Here is a 27,608-nt window from a genome sequence, read left to right as displayed (position 1 = left end):
AAGAAAAAATTGGGCACCTGGCTGGCTTGATTAGTAGAACACATGATTCTTGGTCTCAGGATCATGAGTTCATGCTCCACGTTGGATGTAGAGATTACTTAAAAACAAGAAGGAGTTAAGAGTTATTAACTTTTTTTGCTTTATATGGTGTGTCTTTATATGTGCTTATAATTTATATTTGATCCAGTTTTAAATATTTTTTGAAGTAAGCATATATGCATACACAATGTAGTTAAAATGAAATTAAAACAACAGAGATCATAAATCATATAGTAGAGATTAGAAATTGTACAGCTAGAAACCAGAATGAAATTTAGTGAATGAAATAATTGCTGAAACTTAGTATTTGATTTGACCAGGAGTTTTCTGACTGTCAAGGAAAAGAACAAAAACATTTTCACTTTTCCAGTGTAATGAGAGACAAAGTGCTATCAAAGCTTTAGATACCAGAATAGCTCTTTTCTGTGGCCAGAAATTCCATATGAAGGCCTTTCATATTCTTTTTCACTCATTCACCAATTTACATATTATCAGCTTTTGAAAACCTTGTATTATTTACTCAGTGAGGAATTATCTTTTCCCTGAATTATACATTGATAATTATAAAAGTATAGCTGTCACTAATTTTGAGTGTTATTATGTGAAAGGCAAATAGCAGGCATTGAATTTTCTCCAATCCTAGCAATAATCCTGCAAGATTCATGCTATTTTGCCCCCTTTACAGATGACAAAACTGAGACTAGGAAAAGCTAAATAATTTGTACAAGGTCAAATAGCTAATAAGGGCAGTTTGTTAGCTGAATCCCAATAGCAATTTTTAATTTGAGGATTTCTTCATGGACATGTTCACTAAAAAAAAAAAAAAATCCATAGTTGTGTAATAAGTCCATAAATTTTATTCACAGTTATTCCCAAAGGGAAGTTATATGAAACCCAGAGACATTTAAATATTACTGTGATTTCTTACAGCCTGTGAACTTATGAATCAAGGCATCTTGGCCCTGGTCAGCTCCATTGGCTGCACATCGGCAGGTTCCCTCCAGTCTCTGGCAGATGCCATGCATATCCCCCACCTCTTCATACAGCGCTCAACAGCTGGGACCCCGAGGAGTGGCTGTGGACTCACCCGGAGCAACAGGAATGATGACTACACTCTCTCTGTTCGCCCACCTGTCTACTTAAATGACGTTATCCTGAGAGTGGTAACAGAATATGCCTGGCAGAAATTCATCATATTCTATGATAGTGAATACGGTAAGTGATTGGGAGTTGCGTGAGTTTTGTATGCTGGTATTTGCATGGCAAGCAACTTAATTAAATCTTGAAAAACTTCAAGGAACTTATCCATTGTTATCTGGTTTTTTGTTGTTGTTGTTGTTCTGTCATAATCTTAAAAAATCTAGCAGGAAGAACAAAAAGTTTTCTTAAGGCTTTCAGTTCAGTCGTTTATATTAAATCACTTTGAAGTCAAATTAAAAAATACCTCTTCCTAATGCTCAGTTTATAAATGTTTCTAAATGTTTCTAAAGGCAGTCTAATTCTAATATATCTTGATTTTTTCAAATAATGAGAAGTCATAAAGACAATAATGTCTTTCTCCCCTTACAAAAAACATTTATATCTTTATGTAATAATAAAACACCATTTTGGACAGATCCTGGAACATTGAAAATAAATGCCTGTTTGTATTTCTTGGTTCCAAAAAATCCAAAATCTGACACATCTTGCTTACATGCTTACACTCTTTGGAGTCACTGAGACTATATTGCTTTATAGTTCTCATGGCATATTGTCTACAATATGAAATTCCACAAAATGCCCAGTGGTATAAAGACAATTTATATAACCTCCCAAGATGAAACAAAGCATTTGCACTAAATTTCCTGCAATTCAAGGAGAAGATACTTTGTCTCAGTATTTTTACTTGTGTTACATTAAGAAAAGTAAGTAAAAGTGATAGCTATATTTTTTTCCTGAATGAATGTTTTCTAACTGACTGAACCCAAGGGTGTTCAAATGTAGTTTCTCTCCAATTTTTGTCATTAGGGGGAATGGAGATGGATATAATCAAATGAGATAAAGCTAGCAGGTCTTCACGAAGAATATATGTTTGAAACATGTTTCTTTAGAGATTTGCCTTAAAGAAGAGTCTCGGAAGATTGTCTTCCATTCAGTATGGATGGATCTAGTTTTTACTTTTTTATGTTAAAAAATCAAGACGATTTCACCCTCTATAGCACAACTTATTTTTTCTTAGCAAATAAATAAATAAACACTTAAAAATAATGGTTGTCTTGTCATCATCTACCCAGAATTGTCAACAATATTGGAGAAGTTAAACAAGAGCAAGCCAGAAAGTGGCATCAATAGAAATGTGCACAAACAGGATGGCAGAAATCTGGAAAGCATCAAATAAAGCTCCTGTGGAGGAAGAGCAAGTGGCAGTTACATTTAGCCCTAAATATTCAAAGGTCTCATGGGGTTTTGGCAGCCAGAGCAGAATTAAACTTGACGGGTAGATTTCAGCCAGAAGTCTATGGCACTCTCTAGAAGCAGACTTGTCTCCAGGACGGAAATCCTTATTTTTGTTGCTTAGTTCATATTATTTAGGGATCACAGAACAAAGACCAAAACTGAAATGAATAAAATAAACAAAAAGAAAGTAAAATATAATTGGCTCATCAGTAAAAGTAAAGATGGGACACAAGTTTGAAATTCCCTGACAGGATTCCTTAGTGGACACAGTAAACTCTACCTCTGGAAACAATATGTTGAGTATGCCTTTGTCAGTTTTTTTCCAGTCAGGTTATCTATTATTTTTATGACCTTTCAAATGGTGTTCTTATGATCTCCATTCAAGCATAACTTGAAATAATTAATTTTTAAACTGTGAATCTTTCTTGGCACGAGGAGTGGGGGACATTTTTTAGTTAGTATTGTCAGAATAGTTCAGTAATATAAAGAACAGAAAAGTGATTTTTGATGAAAGTTTTTTACAACATTAAAACGAGATTTTTTACTCTCTCATTATAACTATCCATGAGGAAAGAAAATCCCTTGCCATCTTGTTTCCAAGTCCTTACATGGATTACAGTTAGGAAATTCTTCTAAGAGAAGACATTTTTATTACTGATAAGGTAAATGTTTTTGAAAATGTACACTAAATTCATAGTCATAGAGAATCGTTTACATACATTTGAAGTCCCTTATTCTCTTTTCCACTATTTTCCTTTGAGTAAATAAGATGGCTATAAATGCAAGGTATGATTGAGTCCTCTGTTAGAAGCAGGTTTGTTTTAGAAATAATAATACTAAAAAAAAAAGTATTTTCTTTTACTCTGATGATACACTTGCTTTTGACTTACTTTTTAATTTAATAATTCATGAAAAATCACCCTGCTTGTATCCTTAAAATTATTTCCAGTAATACTCTTGTTTAATAAAAGAAAATTTCACTTTGATAATCACAATAAATCTTGCTGGTAAAGAACTGGGCTAGAGTCCAAAATAAACATCAAGCTATCCAAATACCTTCTACCTTGAAGAGGGCTACATGTATTTACATATCCATTCATCAATGTCATCATTTTAAGTTCAAACATTGGAATTATACTTGACTTTTATCTTGGTTATCAGGAATTGCTTTCATTAAAGAATGGATTAAGCATCATCTGTGGATGAAATAAGTCAGCCTACTGGAGCCAAATGTTATTGAAGATGTATTTTGCTTATAAAAATATACTTGAAAAATAAGAAAAAAAAGAATAGGCTTCTATATCCAGTTAATTAGAGAAACACTTTTTTCAAAAGCAGTTAATTATGATTAAGGGCACAGTATAAAAGGCTACTTTAAATTCCTTAACAAAGAAAATTCAAGTCTTTGATTCTAAGTAAATGGATGAAACCGGAAAAAAAAAATGTGGAAACTTTATTTGAATGGATTGATTCAAGACATTTTTAAAAGGCTTGAAAGAGTTTAGGAAGTGTTGAGCTTTTTAAAAACTGTGTCATTTAAGAAATATTCATTGCTCACTTAGTGCAATGCAAAATATGAGATAAAAAGTTTTACAGAATGTAGTCTTAGCCTTTAAGAAGCTTACAATTAACAAAAGAGGTAAAATATTTATGACCCTTTTAATCGAAAAAATAGTGTGTTAAGTCTCGTGAATGGTGTAAAGTGAATGCAAATGATGTGTAATGAAGAAGGTGTTGAATTTTTGGTAGCAGTGATCAAAGAAGGCTTTACGGATGGACTTTAACCTTGAATGTTGCCTCAAAATCCTAGCTAACTTTCACAGTGTATGAGAGACAGTCACTCAAACAGAAAGTGTGAACAAGTATTCCAGCAAGAAAAATATTAAAAATATTATCTCTGAGTGTTTAATTGGCCAGGCCCTAAACTTAAGTATTTTACATTAGCTCATGTAATCTCAAAAGCTCTATGAAGTTGGTAATACTATTATCACAATTTTACAAATAGGAAAACAGGGGGGAAAAACTGAGTAACTTGCTCACAAAACACAACTAAGGTAGTATCTGAGCTGAAATTTAATGAACTATTACCCGAGAATATAATTAATAGGGCTAATCTTACAGAGAGCATTTATTATACCCAGGGTCTATTCCAAGTGCCTTGCATGTATCATCTCATTTAAGCCTCATAGCTGCCCAGCAGCCTGCTGCGGTAGATAATGACGGTGATGGTGATGATGATGATGATTTTTGCAAATGAAAAGAACATCAGGTAACTTGCAAATAAGTCGAGAAGCCTGAATTCAAACAATGATAGTCTCATACTTAGTCCTTGCTTTCAACCATTAAGAATATTGTGATGCTGTAGAAATAAGGATAAGATTAATTTCTGACAAACTGTAATGTTTTTTAAAAATTACAAAAGAAATACATAGAATCATCGTTATTAAAGAGAGACAATGACATCAAGCCTGCAGATCTTTAACATATTAGTATCATTCAAGGAAAAAATACTGTATGTCAGTTGGAAGATTTGGTTATCATTGGAAGTATGGAAACAGGACAGCCATTGGGCCAAAGTAGCTGATTCATCAGCACAAACAGGTACTTGCCTGCAAAATAACCTTCCTTCCTTTCAGATTTGCCAACAAAATGCCAAGTTTATTTGAGAGACCAATACTTCCAGTTGAAAAACTACATTTTTCAGGCTCTCTTACCTCTTGGGGCTGTTATATAATATCGTCAAGAACTACAAGGCATCTGAGATTTTACCCTACTTACAAGCTAACTTGTGTGAGCTTGCATCAATTTCATGGGTACTGGCAGTAAGCACTATACTCCTTTAGAGAGAGGACTTTAATACTCATAGTGAAGCAGGCAGCATGAGCCTCAAGTTAATGTTGGTTCCTCTTGACCTCATGTCCCACAGGGCTATGTGGAGCCACTCAGGCGGATGCTATACATGAAACAGGCTCATATGACAGCTAAGAAACCCCCGGCTTAGGGAATATGTGTCTTTTATGATGGGCTTCTAAGTAAACATGCTTGGTATATGTCCCAAAAAAAAGACACTATCTTCATTGTAAATAAACCTGTCTTATCTAGGGAGAGCTGCTCCTTCCATAATGCACAATAAGACATGAAACCTATGGAAATTGTCTCCCGAAAATATTCATTCTTTGCTTCTACAACATTGTTGACTTCTGGCAAATTTCCCCCTAAATATGCCAGTCCTAAGACCACTCTGGTTAATCTTACTGACAGGAAATAGGATCAAATCTATTCAATTTGTCTCCTCTGCATTTATTTAAAGATACTATAAACAAGATTTTAATGAGCAAGATTGATCTCAACTATGCCCCTCAGGGTCCAGGACTTAAATAAATCCCATGAACTGTCAAGACTCTACTTTAAAAAGTCACAGAGCTTCCTCCTTAAATTTCTGCATAAACCATTTTACTTGGCCAGAGGCTTTGATCCAAGTAAATAGGATTTATTTGTGATTGCAAAGAGTCTGCCTGTCTCACAAGGAGAAATTCTGTCATGTATAACTACCATGGCCAGTGGTTTAGGCTGACCTGACTGACTTCTAAGGATGAAGTGGTACCATTGATCACTTCAGTGAAATTTAGGGGAAAAAAATTCTAATTGGACGGCTCTGATCATAGGGAAAACTACCTGTAGGTATACTTCAGTAACAAGTCCGGTATGGCTCCATATGGCTCCCCCATATTACTAAAAGTAGCCTCACTTTATTTTTTTTTTTTTAATTTTTTTTTTTTCAACGTTTATTTATTTTTGGGACAGAGAGAGACAGAGCATGAACGGGGGAGGGGCAGAGAGAGAGGGAGACACAGAATCGGAAACAGGCTCCAGGCTCTGAGCCATCAGCCCAGAGCCCGACGCGGGGCTCGAACTCACAGACCGCAAGATCGTGACCTGGCTGAAGTCGGACGCTTAACCGACTGCGCCACCCAGGCGCCCCAAGTAGCCTCACTTTAGAGATATCTCAATAAAGTACTACATTTTCTGCTGCTGGCATTTACTTAAACAAGTTCTCATTACCACCCCTAATGAGTGACTCATGTCTTCAGGAAGGAGGTAATGTTCATATAAGAACAATGGTTCTGGAAGTGTATATGACGTTCCTGGTGTGGGAGTAGGGATGGAGAGATGGAGGTTAGAAAAGAGAGGAAGGAAGTGTTACTTACATTGCTGGGACCCCTGAGTGAGACATACATCAGTAGGGCCTTCAATATGACTTCTTGCCAACTAGTAGTTCTGAGTTCTCAATTCATATACAATATTTGAGTCCAGCTCTGGTTTAGGAGGCACAGCCTGAGGGCAGTCAATATATTCTGTCTTTATTGTCTATCTCAAGGGTTAGGAACCTACTATTGGGCCTGAAACTTCTTTTTGTAAATAAAGTTTTATTGGAACACAACATGTTCATTTGTTTCCATGTTCTCTATGTCTGCTTTTGAGCTACAATAGCAGAGTTGAGCAGTTGCAATAGAAACAAAACCCAAAAGCCTAAAATATTACAATCTGGCCCTTTTAAGAAATTGTTTACCAATCTCTGTTCTATGGCATTAAAACTAATATTGAGGATACAAATTAGAAAGTAGGTGCATCTCTGAATCAGGGTAGACTGGAAAAGAACACAAGATAACCTTTCATGATAACACAAATATTCAATATCTTGTTTTTAGTGGTAGTTACAGGGCAATACAATAAATTCTCTTTGAACTACACAGGTAAGGTCTTTTGTTTTATTGTATGTAAATTATATCTCAACCAAAACTTAGAAGACACACTAATTCATCAGATATTTGAAGAAGAAAAAAGGAAAAAGGGGTAAAAGCAACAGTTTTAAACTAAATAGCATAACTGAATCATGATCATTTAGAGATTATGGAGTCATAGAAAAAATCCATTTAGAATTGAATGTAGTAGACTCCTAGAACCTGAATTTTATAATAGATCAAAATGACTAGAAGAGCTTTTTAATCATCAGAAAACCTGAGTCCCATCACAGGCTCCTGGAATCAGAATTGTTGCAGGGTGCCTGGGTGGCTCAGTTGATTAGATGTCTGACTTTGGCTCGGTCATGATCTCATTGCTCATGGGTTCAAGCCCCATATTGGGATTTCTGCTGCCAGCACAGAGTCCACTTCAGATCCTCTGACTACCCCCTCCCAAAAATATATAAACACTAAAAAAAAAAAAAAAAATTGTTGCAAGGTATGCATCAGCAACATAAGTATTTTAACACTCTCCAGGAGGTTCCAATACTGTCAGCTTTGTTCCTCTAGAAGGCATTTGGAAACAAGAAATTTCAGTAGACCTCTTCTTCAGCATCTTTGATTCATAGCATTGTTTCCCCTTCCAGAATATTCCAAGGGAGAAAGAACACATTATATTTTGAAGGAGCCTATTTCACATTTGTACAATGGGTATTTCTAGCTGTCAAAAAAACTTTCTTTATGTGAAACTTAAAACACTAATATTGGACAAAATGATCCATTTTGGATAATATAAAATGAGAATGATTTTGCTGAAAATCATTTATCAATAAGTGAAGAAAATGAATATGCCCCCTGAACCCTTCTTAGTATTCTACTGCATAAGTACCATTTTCAACATGAGCAATTTCCCAATTTCAATGTGTTGTGCTTTTCAAATATTCCACTTTTCTAAATGTCTTTATCCCTATCTATTTTGTTTTTTAATACCTTTGTATATGCTCTGATACATTTACTTTTTATACAATACACCAACTGCTATCTTATTGCCTAAGAGAGCAGAGTGAATCCTCTCTTTTTTAGGAAAACAAAACAAAACAAAACACACACTTGTACTTTGTGGTTTTTTAATTTCTTTTTTTAAAAAAATTTAATCTTTATCACTTAAAGATAATTGTATCACTTTTCATTTTCTTCACTTATTGATAAATGTTTTGCAGCAAATTACCCTTCTAATTTTGCATCTCAATTTGCTTAGATTTCAACCAAATCTCCAGGAGGAAGTTTGGTCAATTAGGTGGAATATGATATTAAGGAAGGCTCATTAAAAGCAATTGGTAGTAGTCCAGTATAGGCTCACTATCAGAGAGGTGTATGCAAGGAATTAGTTGAATGCACTAGCCAATGGCTAGATTCCAGAATCAAGGAACTGACAATATACAGAAACCATAAAGTTATAGAAAGCTATAGAAGTAGGTAGTTCTTAAAGTAGAATAAAAGCAGATATATTGCTTTAATGGGAGGATTCCATTCTGAGAGTATTGATGAGAGAAAAGTTGAATTTCATAGCCAGGAGGACTGAATAGAACTGATTTACCAGAGTGACATATGTAGTGAAATTGAAGGGTGCTTCAGTGAATGAACTACTTGAGTTCCTTAATATCCTTTACCTAAAACAATATTGGTCCCACAGCCCAATACTGGATTTGATTTATTGATAGATCTATTAGATGGATCAAGTTATGAAGGCTAGAAGTGTAATACAATGACAGGGATCTAAGCAGCTTTTTACAGTAATGACATGGAGACATGAACTTATTGAAAGTAATTAGATATTTTACCATAATCTATTACATAATCTCTACTTCAGTTTATGTATTGGTTTCATTCATAAGCAAGAGAGATGGCATTAGTGACTCCAAGCATATCCTTATATATTATTACACTAAAGAAAGACCCTTTCCCTGCTTTGTCTGTATAGCAAATATCATACATGTAGGTATGTATCTATGCATCAAATCTCAGGCCATGTTTGGGTCCATTGCTCTTCCCTTAATCAAATAATTTGGTTAGGCATTTGGTGGACTCTCTGTCACCAACCTGAATTATGTGATGGGTGAATTACCTCTGGGTGAAGGGTAGGCATATATGGACCCATGTTCTTCTTTTTCCAGTTAAGGGAACCTTGCTTATAAGAAAAAAAAAAAAAAAAAAAAAAAAAGACTTAGTTAAGCATTATAGATCATTTTATTTTAATTAAGTTAAATTTTAAATTTTAATTTAATATTAAATTGACATATATGAAATATTTTAAAACTATAAGTACTTGTCTTTATAATTCAACATTTAAAATTATTTCTAAAACACACACCTATTAATTCTACTTTGAATTTGTTTTTGTTTGTTGATTTTGGTTAGCTGGAACTTATTTATGTTTTCAACCTTTCTGACATTTTCCTTAGTGCCAGGATAGTATATTCTCTTTTACAATAAGTTTTTTGGCCATATGTAAATTTCTGCTCTAATTTGTTAAACTGAGTACTTCTGAAAATCAGAGACCTTAAAGTGCATAATAGGTGTTGATAAAATATCTTAGTATGGAAATGATTAAATGAAATATACATTTTTCTCTTTATATAGAAATAAAATATTTTAACACCCATCGACACAAAAGCAAAGGAAAAAAAAGAAAAACAAAACTCAACTCTAAGGATTACTAAATGAGTTACTTATGGGCTCTCCTGAATTCTGAAAACATTAGTTTAATGATTCCAAATTAAGGGTCAGTACATAATCGAGTGACCTGAGGTACTTACACACTACCATTAAGTACATCAGTGTATCACCCTTTCCTTACAATTACATTGCCATATGTTAAGCCCCTTTGAAATGAACACTGGCTGATCATCCTCATGAATGCATTCCAAGGAATAACATTTATTCCATGCATCTTGATGTAGGCTTAATCAAGGCCCGTAAAATGGACACATTCCTCTTAATTGATTGCAAATGTTTATAATTACCCTGAGAGGTTTTTTTTTTCAAATGTCTAATGACTATAATATTATTAACTATCTCTCTAGACAGTCTTAAAGCTGTTTATTGCTCATTTGGCCACTTTCCAACTTTCAGTTCTCTCATTTACTTCAATGTGCGTCAATAAGCGTATAATTAATCCAAGCATCTTGTTGAACTATTTCTTTTCCTTTAGTACGTATTATGCCAAGTAGTTAAAAATGATATATTGAACTACTTTGGATTTGTTCTTAGTCAAATGTCCTTATTGATCAGCATTACTGTAAAGATGACTCTCATACTAAAACACTGTGATCTAATGCTAAAATAGTAAGTTCTCATTAAATAGAAAATCTTAGTGATGGGCCACTGTTGCTAGACTGTCACCTCAAAATCTAAGACGGCATATTATCTTTTTTTTTCCTAAATACACTACAAATGGCAAGGAAATACTCAGTGGAGACTTAAACTCCCTTTGAAGTAAGGGTTCTTCTAAATAAAAATTTTTAGATCACTCAGTGGTTGAAAGACTTATTTTCTCAGGAAATGAGGCATTTTGTACAGTATGCTTTGCTATCTATTCATATGTTGGGAAAAGGCATTCAGCTCAATGATGTAGCTCACATATCTGGCGACATGACATATTCCTTTTTATCTAAAAAAAAAAGTCACAAGATTCTACATAGTAATTTTAATGCTCAGAATTCTGTCATCATTTCAGAAACTCCAGGATTGGCTGAATGCAGTGCTAGTCTCCTGCTCCAAGTGAGGTCTTCAATGCATTAAGTGGTCAAAATGATTAAATATGCCTAATCTACTCAAATGAGGGAGAGAGATGAGTAGAGGAGAAAAAAAAAAAATCAGAGACTTAGTGACAAATCTCTTTTCCTACCAAATTCAGTATTTTAAATTGGATATTTGAATATAATGATCTTGAGGAATACCATCTGATATATTCCAGATAATGTCACTAAATTAGTTAAATTGCAACTATAGTTTGGAAAATGAGTAGTCAAGTGAGATTCTTCTATCTACTGTAGGGCCTGTGTTATCATCAGATGGTATAATAACAAACTCCTTGAGGGCAAGGACTGTTTTTTGTCTTGCTCAAACATTCTTTCAAAGTGCTTGGCACATAAGAATTGATTCTAAAAGGGATCTATTTGGATGCTGACCACTGGTTTGCAATGTACAACAGGATATCATACTAATGGTTTGGGGGTCAGTTTGGACATGTATTTATACATTAGATTCTAATATAGCCTGGGATTTCTCTATCCTAATCTAATTAAATTTAAACCATTTTTAATATAGAGATTACATTTAATCTCACATTAGTAACCAGGATAAAATCATTATTTTACATAATTTAATAAAATAAATAATTGAGCTTCAATCAGCCACTACCTCTTGGAGAGTTTTTGTGGGAAATGGTCTGAATAGGTTACACAATTCAGATGTCAGAGAAGTTGACAGTTGCTATAATGTCAACTTCTGAGGATGTTACCTCGGTCAACTTTTAGTCCTTATAAAGATTTCCTTTTTTCATTTTTTTTTCACAGAAAAATATAGCAGAAGAAAGTTAAGAACAAATGGGACTTTTGACTGGGTTAATAAAGTCTTGATAATGAAAATGTACCTTGCTTAGAAATTTGTGCTTAATAAACTGCTTTAATATTTCACAAAGCCCTATTTCCTTTTATCAGAACAACCCAGTGATTTGTTTAAACATGTTTCTTTTCATCAGTAAGGTGTAGTTAGTTGCTATTAACCCTATGTTTCCATTCCTGGCTTCCATTTCTTTTATTGGCATTAATTACACTGAATCCTAATTACCTGTGTAAGTTATCCTTTGCTCCACTAAACTGGATGTATATCACGGATAGGAACTGTGTTTTTACCTTCATCACCAAACTATCATATATTTACAAAAAAGGTTTTATATTAGTCAATACCCTTTCTCTTGAAAGGGACAAGAATTCACTTCAAACTAAGTGAGAAAAAAGAAAAAAAAATTTTTTTTTTTCATTGACTCATGTAGTTGAGAAGTCTAAGGAACAGCTGCCTTGCCTCTGTTTTACCTCACACATTGGCTTCTTTCTCAGCTTCTCTCTAAACAACACTGGCTGCGCAGTCCCAAAAGTACATCATACCACGTGTGATATAAAAAAGAGATTTTTTTTTCATTATCCATATATCAAATCTCAGTCCTCATTTGAATCCTGTGACTATCCAGGGATGTGGTGAGCTCAAATTGACCATCCTGGGATACATGACCATCCAGTAATAGAATATAGAACACAATAGAATGTTGAATACAAGGGATGGGGACAGGTTTGTTTCTTAAATGAAAAATGAAGTCTTGTTATTTGTAATAAAGGAGAAGAAATACTGGGAAGCTAAAAACAACAGACATCAACTATAAAATTAGTTCCAAGTCCATAGGGTAGGTGGGCATAAAAGTAAGGATCCGAACCTGGTTGTCTGACATCAAGTGTACTGTGTTTTCCATAGATAATTGTTTCAAAGAAGAAAGATGCAATGGTTTATAAGGGCAAATTACTTATAATGTCAAATTAGCCTGAAAACCAAAACAATAAATGCAAGGAAAATTCCTGGATACATTCTGTCCTGTGCCATCCAACCCCCCCACCCCTTCAGAACTGAAGCACTTATTCCCCAATCTGTGAGAGCACTGACAGCTCAGTACCCTCCCAGGAATTGCCCTCAGCTGAGGAGAAACACCAACCCGAAGCCCATGAAGGATGATCAAGTTTCTCCTTCCACTGGCCCTAACGTGAGACAACTCTGAGGGCATCCCACTTCCAGGGGTCTGGGCAGATTCGGTTGAGCAGTATCCCCACTCTCCCTCTGCTGACTCTTGCTCCCTTTCCTGGCTACAGAAGCGTTATTCCTGCAGGCTGTTCTTAATAAACATCCTGTTCTTCCATCTTTACCTCAGAGTTTGCTTCCCTGGAAAACTCAATCTTCTATAGCTTAGTACGTTTTTCTTAGGCCTGAAAGACAGCTAGTTAGATTAATTAATAACTGAAACCAATTCAGTGTTATTGGGAAGGGTATTCGTGTCTGTTATATTTCTTGATATTTTTATTTAAAATTTGCCTCTATTTAGGGGCACCTGGGTGGCTCAGTCGGTTAAATGCCAGACTTCAGCTCAGGTCATGATCTCACGGTTCATGGGTGCAAGCCCTGCGTCAAGCTCTGTACTGACAGCTCAGAGCCTGGAGCCTGCTTCAGACTCTGTGTCTCCCTCTCTCTCTGCCCCTCCCCAAATCACACTCTGTCTCTCTCTCTCGAAAATAAACATTTATAAGTAAGTAAGTAAATAAATAAATAAATAAATAAATAAATAAATAAATAAAATTTGCCTCTATTTAAACAAAATGTAATACACACTACTAGTTAACATGTGAACATCTATTCTTTACCTTCCAGTGTAGCATGAATAGAAAGAAAATCATTAAGAGCAGTGACGATATGCTAATCCAGGTTCTCCAATAACTACCTTTAAGGGGAGCAAGCAGATCAGACTAAGAGACCATAATCTAGGCAGTATGCATAATGTTTTTGGTATCTACATATATGGGGAAAAGGAGGATCCATAATCTTCATGGCTTTTTCATAGGAGCCTATGAAAGAAAGGGTAAGAAATTGGAACATTCGTTCTCAAACTGGTTTCCTAAGAATCTTCAGCTGAGAAAATATCTGGGCTTTGTCATTAGAGTTTTTATTTTATTGTAGTGGGGTGGGGCTCAGAAAACTTCTTTTTCAACAAGTTTTCCAGATGATTACAAAATTAAGTGGACCACCATTTGAAAAGTGCTGACCTAAGGACTAGACTCAAGTATACTTCTCTACTAGTTTTCTATTCCTGCTGTAACAGATGACCACAAATTTAGAGGCTTTAACAACACAAATTATTATTTTACAGTTCTATAGGTTGGAAGGCTGACGTGGAAGCCCATTGGGCTAAAATCAAGATATCAGCTGGTCTGTGTCCCTTTCTGGAGGCTCTTGGGGAGAACCTTCTATGCCTTTTCTAGCTTCTAGAGACCATCCACATTTCTTTGCTGAAGTTCTCCTTCCCCCTTCATCAAAGCCAACAGTGTTACATCTCTTTGAACTTTCCCCAAGGTCAACTCATTCTTCAGTAGTCAGATCTCCCTTTGACTCTCTCTTTTGCCTTTTTCTTCTAATTTTAAGGACTCTGTTATCACCAGATCCACCCCAATAATACAAGATACTCCCCATCTTAAGATCAGGGGATGAACAACCTTAATGCCACCAAGAGCATTAAACCTCTTTGCTGAATAACTTATTCACAGATTCCAGGGATTAGGATTTGGGCTTCTTTGGAAGGTCATTATTTCACGTAGCACAAGGTCCTTTACAGTGTCTGGGAAAAAAAAAGCAATTTTTTCCCTAATCTTATGTTTAATAACTTAGTTAATGAGCCTTCTACCACTTGCTGTTTTAGAATTATCTGGTCAGTAGAATCAGTAATCACTGGAATTACTGAACTGAAACTATATTTAACTTCCTATTGTTAATGAATAGCACTTAGTCACACCCACAGGCCTAGAAGTTCTTGAAGTAAGGCACTATGTCTTGTCTTCTTTCTTTCTATGACTTTTATTTTTATTTCTTGTCAAGGAATAGACACACAGCTGAACAATTGTGATGGTTAATTATGTTCATGAATTATTAAAACCAAAGGCCCACTCTCTCTTTTAATAACGCTTCCATACAGCAACTAATAGACAGCATGATTCAGATTCTTCTCATATTAAGCTTACCAGTTGCCACATGTCGTGGGTGTTTGGTATTATTCTTAAATAAGGAAAGCTGTTACTATTTAATTCCTGCATTTCAAGAGTCTAAAACATTATGCTTGCTATTTTGGGTAACTAGCCAACAGTAAATTTTAGACAGGTTCTATCGCATGGGAAGGGTGATCTCCTAATAAGTGATTATGTACTATTATTGTTAATAATAGTAACTGGTGTGTTTTAGACCCTCCACTGTAATTTACACACAGTAGATCAGAAAAAAATACTTGAAAATTTTACGAAGAGATTATCTAGGTAGTGATAACCGGAATTCCAGACTAAGGAAGCAAAGTTGTAATAGCGATCTTGTATCACATCACTTTTGGGGCTATACAACAATATGCCATATTACTTAATTTCTGGCCAAAATAAAAGCTAAAAAATGCCATACGATTTTAAATCAAGAGAAAACTATTTATAAGCTCGTTTGAGTTATACTATCAAACAAGTCACTCTCAGACTTAGACCGCTTTTCATTTTTCACACATAGGTTGTCATCCAGTTAGATCCTCTACTTAAACTTTTAAGAGATTAAAACTGTATTTAGAATAAAATCAAAGCTTCTTTCTGTGTCTCGCCAGGAACCACATAATCTGCCTCTCCCTCTCCATACATCTGCACCCCACTCTGTTCTCCCCTCACTAACTTGGGTGCATCCACACTGGAAGCCTTCATGTTCTTCAAACACAAACTCTTCTCTGCCTTGGGCATTTATCATGCTGTCATCTCTTCCTACGTCTTTGCTTGGGTAATGGCTTCTCATGTTTTAGATCAGTTTAAGTACCAGTTTTCCAGCGAAACCTTCCTTGACTATTATAACTAAACTCGATTCTCCTCACCACCCTGTCATTATCTACCAGATCACCCTTATTGTTGCTTCCCAAGAACTTAGTGTGATTTGTATTTATTAGTTTGTTTACTTGCTTACTGTCTGTTTCATTGTGGGGAATGGTATTCATTGTTGTGTTCCTTGAACACAGCATTGTATCTGTTTTCAATAAATGCATTTTGGAACATTTTTTTTCCCTCAAAGTTAAGATATGAAATTGCACCAGTATGTTATATCTGTGAACAGAAGATTTCCTAGAACGTAATTGATCTGGAACCTTAAGCTTTGGCCACACTGTTTTCTGGGCTTCTTTGTTTATTTCAATGTATTTCTTGTTTGGTTTGTATTACATTTAACTGCACATTTAAGTGATTCAATATAAAGAAACAACTACTTACAATTCAAAATCAAGTATCTGCTTTGGTGCAAATTGTAAAGGTATTTGGTTCTGGGATGGGTCCAAGGCTTCTGTATTTTTAATAAGATTCCCGAGGTGATTCTAATTCATACCAAGGTTTGAGAACACCTGTTGAATGTGTACATGGTCCTATTATATGTCTACCTATATCTGTAAATCTCATTAGATCTAACCTTTTGTTTAATCCATACTTGAGTATTTTAAACCCTCAGGTACTTCCTGACTTGGACACTAATGAGTACATAATTAATTATTAATATATTATTCTTGCTTTTACATCTCTTGTGCTCTAGATGAGGCTTTGTTCTGTCAAGCTTTATGATTCTGATATCCTGGATTTATAATATAACAAGGAATGAGACATATAATGCAGAATTTATACAGTAATCTATTTTAAGAGTTTTAGATTCACTAGATAGCATATACTATTTATAGAATTGTTTTAAAATAAAACTAATCATAAAAAGAAAGCAAGTTATTTTTATTAATTTGTAACCCTGCAAATATAAACTTTCAGTATGAGCAAATATTGGTTTCCAAATTTGTAGCTATTTGTTTTCTAATTCTGTGGGCTTACATATTGTTTTAATTGTTAATGTATGAAAAACACACGAGCTAATTATTGCCCTTGAGAGACAAATTTTACATGCATGCAAACATGTACAATTGGGAATATTGAAGTATAGTCCATTCATAATAAGCAACCTACAATTCTATTTACTTCTTGTCTTTCACCAGTTTTTTTATTCCCTCAAAACACTCTTAGCCATAGATATATAGAGAAAAAATATAGTTTATTATATCATTAAAGCAAATCTGCTATATTAAGATTGTAAAGTTCAGATCCCTTCTATAAACAGCCAATGTGGTATGAAGAAATATTTGTAGCATTTCAGACACTTATTGTTACTTAAATATACATCAAAATACAATCTTTAAACACTTTTTTTTTTAGAATGGATTTGATCCTTTTATTTAAATATGAAATAGAAAAAAAAAGAGAAAAAAAATATGAAATAGAGATAGTTTTCATTTGATAATCTTTTAGAACTTTGCTTATTTTGGACTTGGTGTGTGAATATTTTGTTAAAATATATCTTATAGACAAAGTACATCCCTCATACTCCTGAAAAGAGAACTATCTCCTACCAGGTTTGCAGTATTTGAGCTAAGGAAGTGGTACTCATAAAATGACAAAAGAATGGCTACTTTATTTGTGGTCTAAATGACCTGTAACGCTTAGAAGATAACCTCTCAAAACCCTCTTTCTATTTAGATTGTCAATGTCAAGTCTTAGTAATATTATTGCCTGTTTCTAGAACTGGTAGTAATTTTGATTTAGAGTCATCTGCCATTAATGATACTCATATTTTATCTAAAGTTAATATCACTCTTGAATGCTGAAAAAAATAAATAGACAAATGACAGTCTTCCTCAACTACTTCCCTCTACCCAGTCCTAAGATTTTGGTAGAGGTGAGATAATTTAAAATGCTCAGTGGAGACAAAGAAATTCATTTAAAAAATAATTCCTGGGGCGCCTGGGTGGCTCAGTCGGTTAAGCGGCCCACTTCGACTCAGGTCATGATCTCACGGTTTGTGGGTTGGAGCCCTCCATTGGGATCCGTGCTGAAAGCTCAGAGCCTAGAGCCTGCTTCGAATTCTTTTTCTCCCTCTCTCTGCCCTTCCCCTGCTCTCTCTGTCTTTCTCTGTTTCAAAAATGAATAAACAAAAAATTAAAAATAATAATGCCTGCATTTTTCACATAAACACATTATATTGTACTAAACCTAAAATACATTTGAGAGCTCTATCAGCTACTCAATTAGTAGTTTTAAATAGTGTACAATGTGGAACAATAAACTGCATTTTGGTTTGAGTGAAATAGCTTTTATCTACCTTTTGTGTTCTAATTCACATTTCGATGTGCTTTTGATGTTCCTAGATATCCGTGGAATACAGGAGTTTTTGGACAAAGTATCTCAGCAGGGAATGGATGTTGCACTGCAGAAGGTAGAAAACAACATCAATAAAATGATCACCACTCTCTTTGACACCTTGAGAATAGAAGAATTGAATCGCTATCGAGACACTCTTAGGCGAGCCATCCTTGTTATGAATCCTGCTACTGCCAAATCCTTCATTACTGAGGTAAGTGAAAATTGTCATGGGGTAGGGATAGCTGAAGAAGTAAATGCTTTGGAATAGACCTAACAGACAAGTTGAAAATTCAGAGAAGTGCTGGAGAATTAACTACCCAATTCTCATTAGCACTAATAGAAGTGGCACTGAATTTCTTGCTCATTGCATTTATCCCTCACTGTCCAGTTAATTGGTGAGAATGTTTGTTTTTATGTATTTAAGCACACAGCCAGGACGATTTTAAGAAATCTCATGGGAGTTCAAAAGTGTTGTTGACCCTGAATTACTTTAACGTGTTCAAGAATAAATTCTCTAAATTCTCTAACCAATCCTTAAATTTTTGCAAGTCAGAATAGTACCTCTGAGAAAAGATATACTTCAATCAGGCTATTATTGCCAGAACATGATTACTTTTACAGAAACATAGAGCAGATTTACTTCTGTGAACTCTGTACAAAGACAAATAATTAAAACTGTCTGAAGCTCTACAAAGTGATGCCCATTGTACATTTTATGATGCCACATCTTCAAAATTTTAATTGTGTCTGTTCATTTGGCTAGAAGTTCCAACACTTTGTAAGAACACAATTAAGACTTTTTAAATGATTGGTATGACATCTTTATGTTCTAAAATGCTTGCTATTGCCCTGACAGGATTATTGTCATTTTGCCTACTTCACATTTTTATTTTTATGTAGTGCGAGAACTGGTCATGACAGTACATACTTTCACCTGGGTTTTATTATCAGTGTTTTTAATTTTGGTGACTATTTGACTAATACTTTTTTCCTCACTTCTCTAGTAAGCTTTCTTTAGCTCTCAAAGTGCTGCTATAAAGCCTCCAAATTAGGAATGTGCTAGAAATTCTTTGACACTCTATAATATAATTGGTATGAAGGAACTGAAGCAGAATATAAATCACTAAGAAGAATAAAACTTTTGGAAAACTATCAATAATGGCATTTTTTAACATTTTAATAGAGAACTTTGTTATGCAGTTAAGGACGTGTAGAATATTGACCTTTTCTAATCTATCAAATTACTCAGAGAGTCTCATTGAACAATGAGATGTTTCCACAAGAGAAAGAATATTTCCCATCTTACAGGAGTTGTTTTTTTTTCCTTCAAGAAACACAAAATCTGGTAGAAAATTTAAGACAGGTACACAAAGACATATAGCATAAATTAGAATCTTAAAATTATAATAAATGAGGCAGAAGCATCTATGGTCATCTTTGGTTGGGGGTTGTGGACATCAGGAAGGCTCATTGAGAAGACACATTAGAATTGGACTTATTATCATTAGTAGGAATTCACAAAAGAAGTGTGATATTCAACAGACAGATACAAGTCCATCTCAGCCACTTTCTAGTCATGTGGGGTTGGCAAATTACTTAACATTTCTGAACCTCTGTTTTGTCATAAATAAAATGAGACTACTATATTGGTTTCAACGTATTAAATTTGTAATATAATGAGGCATCCTGTATTATGCCTTAAAGGGGGATTTGGGATGGCACCTAGTAAGTACTTAAGACATGGTAAGTTGTAGGTCATTTTTTTTCTAGCGTATAGTATGTTCCTAATCACAGCAGGTGCTCAAAAATTACTTGGTGAACTGAAAAAAATGTCAAGATGTGCAAAGACATAGTCCTTGATTGTATGCTCAGAATAAAGCAAGTAGTTTTTTGTATAGATTCAAAGTAGGATACACGGAAAAGAGAAGTGACACACACTATGTAAATCATGGATGTAAACCAGATGGCAAAGGCCTACTAATGTCAGGTAACAGTTCATATATATTTACCAAGCAGTCAGAAGTAACGGGATAAGAAGAGGGACAAGAAGATCAGTGCTTTTGCCAAATCATGATCTTTGCTAGTATTCTGACCACAGTCCCCTATCCTTGACTTTGAACTTTGATACTTATAATAATCTCTTTCCAACTTTGTTCCCAAGCATATAAAATATATGTGTTTTTGTGATTTTCCTGAGACCTCTCTTCTTTCCTCTACCCAGACACCACTTTTCTCCCCCAACTCACTTTTCTTTCACAATCACTGATTTTATGTCTCCAAACTGTACTGTTTCTTCTATAGCCTCAATGACAGGAAGAATGTTAACCTACCCACCTTACCCATCCTAAACTAGCTATACTGTTCTTTGACCTCTAGAGTGGCTCCCATTTTCAATTAACTGTATTCAAACACCTCTCAGCTTGCTTCTGCTCCCCTATGTGTTCTAGGAGCATTTCCCCACTTAGGGAAGTAGACTGGCCCTTCAGTACTAGAAACAATTAATTCAAAAGGCAAGCAGCCTGGAATTTAGAAGGCATGTGGCATCAAAGGTCTGGAGATACAAAGAATAGTTCTTGACTTAGAGGACCACTTGATCTAGTGGAGGAGGCAAGCTAGTAACTAAATAATAAAATATGAAAGAAAAATGCTGTAACAGTGATGAGTAAATGGTTCCTATGGTAGAACTGAGAAACTCTGCAGGGAGCTGGTGTTTGGCAGGAAAAATTTCACAGATAATTTGCTTTACCAGAATTGTGCAAAATTGTTAAGAATTCATTAGGCAGACAATGAAAGGCAAACAATTCAGTGTTTGCGTCTGTGTGTCTGTGATATACAGACAGTTTTAAAAATAAAACATGTGAATATTTTGTAATTAAAAAAGCAGGAGTCCCTTAGTCTACCTTTTTCTGTCTCCATTAATTATTTCCAGAATGAATTAATTTTTAAAATTTCATTTTTAGTTTTAGAATACACATTCACATGATTCAACATTTAAACATTTCAGAAGGATAACCTTCTGCCACTGTTTCTCAAACACCCAATTATCTTCTCAAAGGAAAAAAAAAATGTGTCTTGTGTTGCATTCCAGGTATACACATATACATATACATATACATATACATATACATATACATATACATATACATATCATACATACACCTTTTCACGTTTTATTACACAAATAGTGGTTTACTACATATGTGCCTGAATTGTTGTTACTTAGTAACATCTAAGAGCTCATTCCATTGAGATCTATGAAGTGCTCTTTATAATTTTTAATGGTTATATAATATTTCATTAATAGATGAAGTCACTCTTAGCTTTTTTCCCCATTTCTACTTACTCTGGTGAGTATTACTAGTTGACTTATTATTTTATCATCTACCTATTTCATTTTTGCTATTATAAATGAAGACTTAGTTCATTGACTTCACCCATATTCACAATCTCTTCTCACCTTTACTCCACTGCACCTGCTGTGGAAAAGGCATGGTGTCCCTGAAGTCACTTCATGGCTCTCTCACTTTTCTGCCTCCCTATTACTTTACTTTTATATTGGGTGTGTTAAGAGCATATATATTCTACTCTGTAACCATAAATAAACCTTTCATGCCTTGGCTAAAAGCTGATTCTATAGGATGAAAATCTATAAATGTGCTTATACTTTTATTACTATGAATATTTTTCACTGAACAACAAAGTATTAGGATATGGTTTATTGAGGGCCTTTTTCTCAGGTTTTTCATTTGAGTAATTGCTTTCTTAGATTTTTTTTCTTCATTTTATCTTTGTTGGCTATTTAAAATCTAAACTCCTGTCTTTAGAGGCAAATCTCCAAACTCCTACTAATTTCCTGCCTAAGGTCTTCCCTCCCAGAGCCCTTTCTTTTCTATGCTCTTTTTGGCACTTTCTTCATCACCCACTCATCTGGGTCAGATCTACAAATTCTTGGATCTCATGTCTTCTAGTCTCTTAGTTTCCTATATTGCCTGAGCATATCCTCAAGTAACTACCAAAAGAAGGGTATGTGGAGTTAGACTTCATCATTCTTTCTATTTATGAAAATATATTTGTTCTAACTTCATATTTCATGAATAAGTTGGCTAATTATATACCTCTAGTTCAAAAATCATTTACCTCAGAACTTCATTAGCATTAATTTATTGTACTCTGGCATTCAGTCACCTGAAAAGAAATCCAATGGATGTTTGTTCTTATTTGCTTGAAGGTTGCTTGTTGTTCGTGCTTTGAAATTTTGGGAACTTTATTTTTAATGTTTTCAAATTTCACAATATGTGTCTAAGTGGGTTTCTTTTACCATCCCTTTAACTCTGTGCTTTCTAAGTCTTTTTTTCCCTTTTAACATATAAAGTAGCTTTGACTTCTCAAACGTTAATCCTTAGAATTTTTAAGTCGTATTTTCTCACATTACCTTTTGTAAAGTATTTTTTCCTTAGTTCATCTTGATCTATTTCATATTGCAGTTGTTTTCAAATGTTTTATGATCCTTGCTTGACATTAATATTTAGGAATTAATAAGTTGATTGAAAGTTGTACATATGAAGACACCTTTTGGCTTGTCCACGGACGAGCTTCCATGTAAACTGAACAAACGGAACACTGCCATTTTGCTGGAGATGATGCTAGATTTTATATGTATGTTTATGTGTGGTCTTTGTTTTAGGATAGTAATGTCAACATTAGAGTCCCCAATTTAGCCCAGATGATCTACTTTTTTTTTCAAATTTTATTTATTTACTTGGGGAGAGAGAGAAAGAGTGAGCTGTGGAGGTGCAGAGAGAGGGGGAGAGGGAGAGAGAGTCCCTACCAGTGTGGACCCTGATGTGGGCCCAGAACTCACAAACCATGAGATCATGATCTGAGCTGAAATCTAGAGTCGGATGCTTAACCAACTGAGCCACCCAGGCACCCCATATATTTTTTTTAGAAAAGAATTATATATATACACACACACACACACACACACACACACACACACACACATTAGAAAAGAATTATATATATATATATATATATATATATATATATATATATGTACATATATACATATATATACATACATTATATACACACACACACACACATATCATTTTGCATGAGACAGTGTGTGAGAAAGCCATTGTGAATATCAGTATGCATTTAACTTGAGTCAGTCCTCTTTATTCACTAATAGTGTATTTGCAAATTTGCTTACTCGCTAAAATTTACTTGTAATTTGAAAATCAATACAAGAGATGTTTCACAAGTAATTCACAGAAATGTGCAGAGATGTGAAAAATTTGAGTTGCCTGACAGCCCGGATTCCCATCTACGATTGAACAAAGCTGTGCTCTGCATTCTTATTTTGGCTCTTATACTGTAAATGAATGTCCTTTTTGCAGTTTATTTAGTGTCTTTTTCTCTTTTTTGCATTTTTTGTGCCATTTGTTGCTGATTTCACTATTTAAAATGGCCTCCAAGTACAGTGCTTGAAGTTCTGCTTTTACTGAGATGTGTCTTACTAAAAAAATACCTGTTCAGTAGGGTTCATTCAGGCATGAGTACCCTTGGCCATGAGTTCAATGTTAATGAATCAACATGCTATTGTTTGATTGTTTGTGTTGTCCTGTCCAATCTTATATGTTGAAATCCTGTGCTCACTGTGATGGTCTTTGAGAGCTGCTTAACTCCTGAGGATGGAGTCCTCATAAAAAGGACCAGTGCTGTTCAAAATGCTAAAAAGAACCCTGCAGAGCTCTCTAGCCCCTTCTGCCATGTAAAAACACAAGAAATCTGTAATCCAAAGATGACCCTCTTTTGCATGGTGCAACCTTGCTGGCACCTGCCTGAACTACAAGCTGGGAGAACTGGGAGAAATAAATTTTGGCTTTTCATAAGCTACCCAATCTGTGATATTTTGTTACAGAAGCCCAAATGGATTGGACACAATAATATATATATACACAACATGTAGTAATCATATTTACAATAAATATTCAATAAAATGTCTTTAAATAGAAGCATAAATAAAACCAGAGGCTTGTAGGAACCAAACTTTGTATTTCCCCTAGGAGCAGTGATTCAACATTTATTAATTCCATGTTCTCAGGAAATTTATAGAACATAACTACTGGGAATGATAAGAATTCACTCTGTTCTTATACTTTTCAGCTCCCATCTCACTCCTGCCCTCCATTTGGCTTGACATTTGTCAAGTATCAGAATTTCTAGGGCTCAGCAGTGGAGAGGGCTCTCTGCTGCTATGTCTTACAACAATAACTAGTCTATGGCTCGTTCTACCACATTTCATCAGATATCATTACTTCGTCTGCTTTTCTTTTTTCAGTAATTTGTTTAAAAACACTTTTCTGGGGAGTCTGGGTGACTCAGTCAGTTAAGCATCTGACTTCAGCTCAGGTCATGACATAGCATTTCATGAGTTTGAGCCCCACATCAGGCTCTCTCCTGTCAGTGAAGAGCCCACTCCAGATCCTCTGTCTCCCTCTCTCTGACCCTTCCTAGTTCATGCTCTCTCTAGTTCAAAAATAAATAAACATTAAAAAAAACACGTTTCTGATGGCCTTTTCCCTTTTGCCTCATGGTTATTGATTTATATACATATTCAACTCCTTATATTTTATTCGGGGTTAGGATGTGATCCCTTTAACCTTTTTGAGTTGCAAATTCCAGCATGTTCTTTAAGGTTTGTAGAGTTTCAAACTAAACAAACATAAGGTATTTTATGAACCATTGTTACAATTTTTAGGAGATAATATCATGACATTTAGATTTGGAAAGTCCAGCATGCACCATTTTGTCCAAATTCCAAATTTATAGTTGAAAAAACTAAAGGCCTTGGGGCACCTGGGTGGCTCAGTCGGTTGAGCCTCTGAGTTCTGCTCAGGTCATGATGTTGCCTTCTGTGAGTTTGAGCCCTACATAGGGCTCTGTACTGACAGCTCAGAGCCTGGAGCCTGCTTAGGATTCTGTGTCTCCCTCTCTCTCTGCACTTCCCCTGCTTGCATTCCATCTTTCTCTCTCTCAAAAATAAATAAACATTGAAAAAAAAAAAAAAAAGAAAAAACTAAAGGCCTCTCCAGAACCAATCAGTATTGATCTGTAACTTCCTCCAGCAATGTTTAACACCTTCTCAGCTAGTGCTGATTATGGATGGTAAGGGACACTCACAGTTTGAAAACAGCAAAGTTGTCTTTGGGTCAAAGGCTACAGATTGTCAGATTCTAAGAGAAGTATTTGTAGAAATAACTTACCAAGGATTAGATGATGGATAGAAAGGCAAATGAAACTAGAAAGAAACTGATGGATTGGGATAAAAGGAGAGATAGAGGGAGTAAAGGTTATGGTGAGGGCAGAGGTTCAGTAAGCACCTAAGAGAGAGAGAGAGAGAGGGAGAGAAAGTCTAGCCAAAGAGGGGGGAATAGCAGAACTCTCACCTTTATTGCTTCCTATACATTCTAAGTGGGCATAGAAAGTTGTTGAAATATTCAAAGGAAATGTTAACTAAAAAGTCAAAAGAATGAGTTTTTTAAAAAAAAGAAATTGCTCACTTAGTATTGTCATTTAATTGCTAAAGGGAAAAATGGGCATATCAATTCTGTTTGTATCTTTTTTTCTGTCTCTGGAGCAATTATGTGGCACTGAGTTAATTATGCTCCCTTTGAAGTCTTAGAAATTTAATACATTACATGTCTACAGTTAGCGCTCCACCTCTCATTCAAGAGTTTCAAAGCTTTAAGAAAAATACTGCTGTTACGTGCAGCTGAGTAAATCAGCCTGCTGTGATACCGGTAGAAAATTGTTACCACAATGTACCTGCTAGCGTCCTTGAAATTAATATGGTGAAACAAGAGTGCTTACATGGTTTGATTTAAATATGGGTTAGGATGATATTTTGAAGAACAATTTTTTTATATAGGATAGATTTGCATTGGAAACGACACAAGATAATAGCCTTTCTACAAAGTTTACAACAATCCTATATAAATTAGAACTTTTTGGTCATGACTTTAGTTTTCAGGTTTGATAAGAAAATCAGTTCTTTGAAAGCAGGAAGTTTTATTACTTATATGGTAATGAACATCATTTCCTTTTGCAGTTTTTCAAGATTTCAAAAAGGAACCCTGCTGTTACATGAAATCCTTTTATTCTGCAAGGAGAAAAGTGTATTATCTCTTATTCCTTAAACATAGTTTATGAAATGGCTTTCATTTCATTGTATTATATCCCAGAGAACTCTGATCTTGTCAAATAACTTAGAGGCAAAGTTACTTACCTCAAGTATATAAGCAGTTTGCCACAAATAAGCCTTTAGGAGGGTTTAGGAAACAAGTGAAGATATCTTTCTCAGTGGATATAGCAAAGTTCTCAGTCATCAAAAGAGTACTCTGAATAATCAAATTACTGTGATGGTTATTTAATAGCTGTTTAAATAACTCAGTATTTCAACAAAAAAGAAATTATTTGAAGACATTATGCAATGTACATTTTTTTTAAGATGACACTGGTAATAATATTTGAAAAAGGAACTTATAAAAAATTTTCCCTAAAATGTATCCATTGAATGAAAATCTCTTTAATACTACTGTGCTCATAGATGGCTGCTATGCATTTTTAAACTAAAGTTTGTATTGAAATTTAACATATACAAGAATAGTGCACATAAGTGTGTAACTCAAATTTCCATGCAACCAGTGTTTAGGTCAAGAAACAGAACATAAGTGGTACTCTCAGGTTCCCTTTCTGTGTACCACAGAGTTATAACCCCCTTAAAGATAACCATTATCCTTACTTTGAACACAGTAAACTAGTCGTGATTGATTTTAAACTATGTATGAATAGGATCATGCTGTATATATTGTTTTGTCTGTTTTCTGTTGTTCAATGTTATATTTATGACATTCATCCACATTGAAATATGTAGGCAAAATTCATTCATTTTGATTGCTTCAAAGTATTTCATTGTATAAATATGCCACCGTTAGTGTAATTTATGGTGATGATTTTTTTCTAGTTTTGTCTTTTACAAATAGTGGTTTTATGCATGTGTTTTTGTTGTGTGTACACTTAGGCATAGGATTTCTAGCTCAAGAAACATCATAAGGTACGTGATTTATTAAAGCTAGCTGATACAGTTTTCCAAATTCTCTTAGTAGCAAGTGGAAGCATTTCAATTTTCAACTTTCTTACCAACACTTTTTTTTTGCCCTCTTCATTTTATTTATCCTCATGGAAATGTATTAGGTTTAGATTTTGTCTTTAATTTGCATTTTCCTGATAAATTTTTTTGTATATTTATTGACTTTTTTGATCTATTTTTGTT

At 34.6% G+C, this 27,608-nt stretch overlaps 1 protein-coding gene across 2 annotated transcripts in view; it reads left to right on the top strand.

The window, feature by feature from the left end:
- The window catches only part of GRID2 (glutamate ionotropic receptor delta type subunit 2), a 1,503,942-nt gene that overhangs the window by 762,792 nt on the left and 713,542 nt on the right, over positions 1 to 27,608 (top strand). For both annotated transcript variants that reach the window (XM_086704576.1, XM_086704575.1), the window contains exons 3-4: positions 970 to 1,254; positions 18,274 to 18,479. In XM_086704576.1, coding sequence (XP_086560702.1) covers positions 970 to 1,254; positions 18,274 to 18,479 — 491 coding nt within the window. The remainder of the gene's footprint in view (positions 1 to 969; positions 1,255 to 18,273; positions 18,480 to 27,608) is intronic.

The sequence above is a fragment of the Puma concolor genome, chromosome B1 (assembly GCF_028749965.1).
Source record: "Puma concolor isolate L17-30 chromosome B1, mPumCon1.1.hap2, whole genome shotgun sequence".
Classification (NCBI taxonomy): domain Eukaryota; kingdom Metazoa; phylum Chordata; class Mammalia; order Carnivora; family Felidae; genus Puma; species Puma concolor.
The sequence above is the reverse complement of the archived record's forward strand: the minus strand, read 5'-3'. Positions and strand labels throughout refer to the sequence as shown.